General features: G+C 43.6%; 1 protein-coding gene across 1 annotated transcript; it reads left to right on the top strand.

Annotated features, from left to right (window-relative positions):
• Positions 1-776: 776 nt before the first annotated feature.
• On the top strand, positions 777-1814 carry LOC308239321 (melanoma-associated antigen B5-like; the record flags this gene model as incomplete). The annotated part of the gene is made up of 1 exon (XM_080652124.1): positions 777-1814. The coding sequence occupies one exon, from the start codon at positions 777-779 to the stop codon at positions 1812-1814; it is 1038 nt and encodes a 345-aa protein (XP_080508250.1).
• Between the last annotated feature and the right edge of the window lie 1762 nt (positions 1815-3576).

The following is a 3576-nucleotide window of genomic DNA, read 5'->3' on the forward strand; positions in this document are numbered from 1 at the left end:
AATCGAACCTGGGACCCTTCAGTCCGCAGGCTGACGCTCTATCCACTGAGCCAAACCGGCTTCGGCTCTCTGGATCTATTTTTGTTCATCAGTATATGTTGTTCATTATATTCCATAAATGAGTGAGATCATGTGATCTTTATCTTTTACTGATTGGCTTATTTCACTTAGCATTACCCCACACCACTTTCAGCACTTGAAAACCCAGGACAGTGGTATCAGGCTGACTCTCTCTCAACATTTATTTTATGAGGTCTATGGGAAGTGAAATCCTTATTTTGGAGGTGTAGCCACTATTCAGCTAAGGGGGTACAAGGCCAGATATGAAGCCAAATGCAGACCCTTAGTGATGACTGAGGACCCCAAAGAACCACTAAGAAGTAAACACTGGGAATACCTGGATAGGCTTGATGAGTTGAGAGCCTCATTCACTTCATTCTTTATTGTACCATGGCATCCCACTAGTTGAATGATGCTCTTGAATGTGAAATAACAGATTCCTCAAACACCAAGACTACCAGCCCATACTGTTACCTTAGTATGCTTGAGGTAGGACTGGCAGGATACAGTTTACCTAAAGCACAATATTAGATCTGGAACCCTGAGGGTTTTTAGAGAAATGCCCTTGGGGAGAACTGCAAATGCAGACTTCCTTACAATCAAGGTGCTATTCGTATGCCAAAGTTGCCCATACACTCTTGACCTTCATCCTCCAGGGACTCTCATTACCTATCCTCCTAATACCCTCCTGACCGATTTTTCTGACCATAGTCATCATGCCTCGGAGGCACAAGAGTAAGCACTGCAAAAAGCAGAATCAACAAGCTTCCCAAGATGGAGATGATAGCTGCAAGATGTTACAGGCAGCTGCCACAACAGAAAAGCCCCCCTCCTTCTCATCTTCTGGTTTGGAGAGTAATCCCAAGAGCTCATCAGCTAGTGATCCAACTGGTACTTCCCAGGCATCTTGCAGAGCTCCAAATACCTCTTTGACCTCTTCAGATGCTTTTCACACAAAATCTGAGAACAGCCAAGATGAGGAGCATTCATGTTCCTCTGAGGTCCTATCTCTAGAGAACAAATGCTGTGATCCTCTGACTATGGAGGTGACGATCTTGCAGAAGTTTATTTTGTACAGGTACAGAGTGAAGCAGCTCATTCTGCGGGAAGACATGATAAATATTATTGACCGAAAGTACCACCGCCAATTTCCGGAGATCTTCAAGAGAGCCTGTGAGAGTCTTGAGGATCTCTTTGCAGTTGACCTGAAGGAAGCAGACTCAATCAAACCGGCCTATGAACTTGTCAGCAAACTGAAACTCCCCAATAAGGGGAGGGTGCGTGCTGGCAGGGGGTTACCCAAGACTGGTCTCCTGATGTATGTCCTGGGTGTGATCTTCATGAATGGCAACTGTGCCAGTGAGGAAGAAGTCTGGAACTTCCTGAATTCCATGCGAGTGTTCCCTGGGAGGAAACACTACATCTATGGGGAACCCAGGAAGCTTATCACCAAAGATCTAGTCAAGCTAGACTACCTGGAGTACCGCCAGGTGCCCAACACTGATCCTCCATGCTACGAGTTCCTCTGGGGTCCCAAAGCTTACACAGAAACAACCAAGATGAAAATCCTGGAATTTTGGGCCAAGCTCAATGAAAAAGTTCCAAGTGCCTTCCCATTACAATATGAAGAAGCTTTGAGAGATGAGATAGAAAAAGTAAAAGCCAGATTGGCAGCCAGGATTGGCACTGGTACCACGGGCCAGAAATGTTCCATGTCCTGGTTGACCAGTGTCTCCACAACTAGTAAAATATGAGGATTCATTTTTGTCATGAACAAAATATATGACAACATAATAGAATCTTGCATGGACATGGGAAAGAACCCACAGTAAATCTGTTGGAATAATAGAATAAAAAATAAAGTATCATTCACTTTGATTTTTCTCCCTCCTTTCCATCTTTTCTTTTGCAAAATTGTTTTATACCTCTATATGCTTAGCTTAATAAAGGATGTAGGTTATAGTAAATCTTAACACGTTAGATCTCTTTCACACATAATCATCTATTCCCCAAATGTATTGAGCATATGTCTTTAGGAATGCCCTGTGTTAGTATGTGGGATGGTAAGATAAAGGCCCATCCTCCCTTCATAGAACTTTGCTAGTTAGGAGCTTCAATCACTTAAAGAGGATGTTGAGGTACTCTCTGTGCCTTATAGGAAACTTAAAAGGGTGGGTGATTTGGGAGGTATTCCAGGTGAAAGCAATAAGTGTAAATTCTCTGAGACAAAGCAGTTTAGATTTGGGGACACTGCAAGTCAGTCTGTGAGACATCGCTATCAATTGTGCTACATTGTGGAGTAGATGAGGCTGTGGGACTGGTGAGCAGAAGCCAAACACCCAGATGAGATGTCTGAGTTGAGAGAGAAAATATTTGCATGGAAAACAGCATTGTTGTGTAAGGTCTAAAATGAAGATCCATACCATTAGGGACTCAAATGGGCTAACTGCAAATTCCCCTTTAAACTCTTCACTTGCAGATAAAGGCCCTATAAAAGTCGATCTTTTAGAAGGGGACAAGGCCCCGATATTATTTGTTCCTAAGTAGTGGGGTTCTCTTCGCTACTGTCCTGTGGACTTTGCAAACCATCTGATTATATGCTGCAGGGGAAGTAGGGGTCACCTCATCCCCTTGATATGCTCCAGCCTGCTCCCCCAAACTTGCTCATTCTCTTTTCCTGAATGTAACCCCCCTCCTGCCACCGTGGGGCGTGCGGTGTCCCTCTCCCCCATCTTGTGAGCTTGCCATTGAGAAATTGCTGTCTAGCTCATCTACACAGGGTCCAGTGTTGTGGTTTTGAACACCACATAACCATAATGCAGAAATCCCATCCTCATCTCACAGGGTAAATAGGGGGGCATTGAACATGCTCTTAGGAATTAATTTAGTAGGGAAGATAATCCAGAAAAATCAATCTCTGTCTGGGGCAGTATATTGATATTTCAGAGGCTGCCCTAACAACATACCTCAGACTGGATAGCTTAATCCATGGAAATTTATTTTCTCACAGTTCTGGAGGCTGGAATTCCAATGTCAAGGTGCTGGCAGGTTTGGTTTGCTCTGAGCCCTCTCTCCTTGGTTTGCAAATGGCTATCCCCTTCTCATGGCTTTCCCTGGTGTGAGCACATGCCTGCTGTCTCCTTGGGTGACCTAAACCCTTATAAGGACCCCACTAAGTTTGGATTATGGCCTATCCTAGTGGCCTCATTTTAACTGAACCATCACTTTAAAGACATTATCTTCAACTACAGTCACATTCTGTGGTACTAGGAGTTTTGACCTCAACATGAATTTTGGGGGACACAATTCAGCCCTCAGTCTCTGCTATTGTCTCTCTGCTATGAAATAGAGTAAACAAAGGGGTATTCTATACACACTCTCTCCAGGGAGTTTTTGACAATAATGGTATACTCCCTTGATGTGAGATGTACAGGACCCACCATGTTGACACTTTTTGCTTTGAACTGGTAGATTCAGATTCTATTGCATTAAAAGGGAATTTAATTAGAGTATTTT

Source organism: Plecotus auritus, assembly GCF_963455305.1.
Source record: "Plecotus auritus genome assembly, chromosome: X".
Classification (NCBI taxonomy): Eukaryota; Metazoa; Chordata; class Mammalia; order Chiroptera; family Vespertilionidae; genus Plecotus; species Plecotus auritus.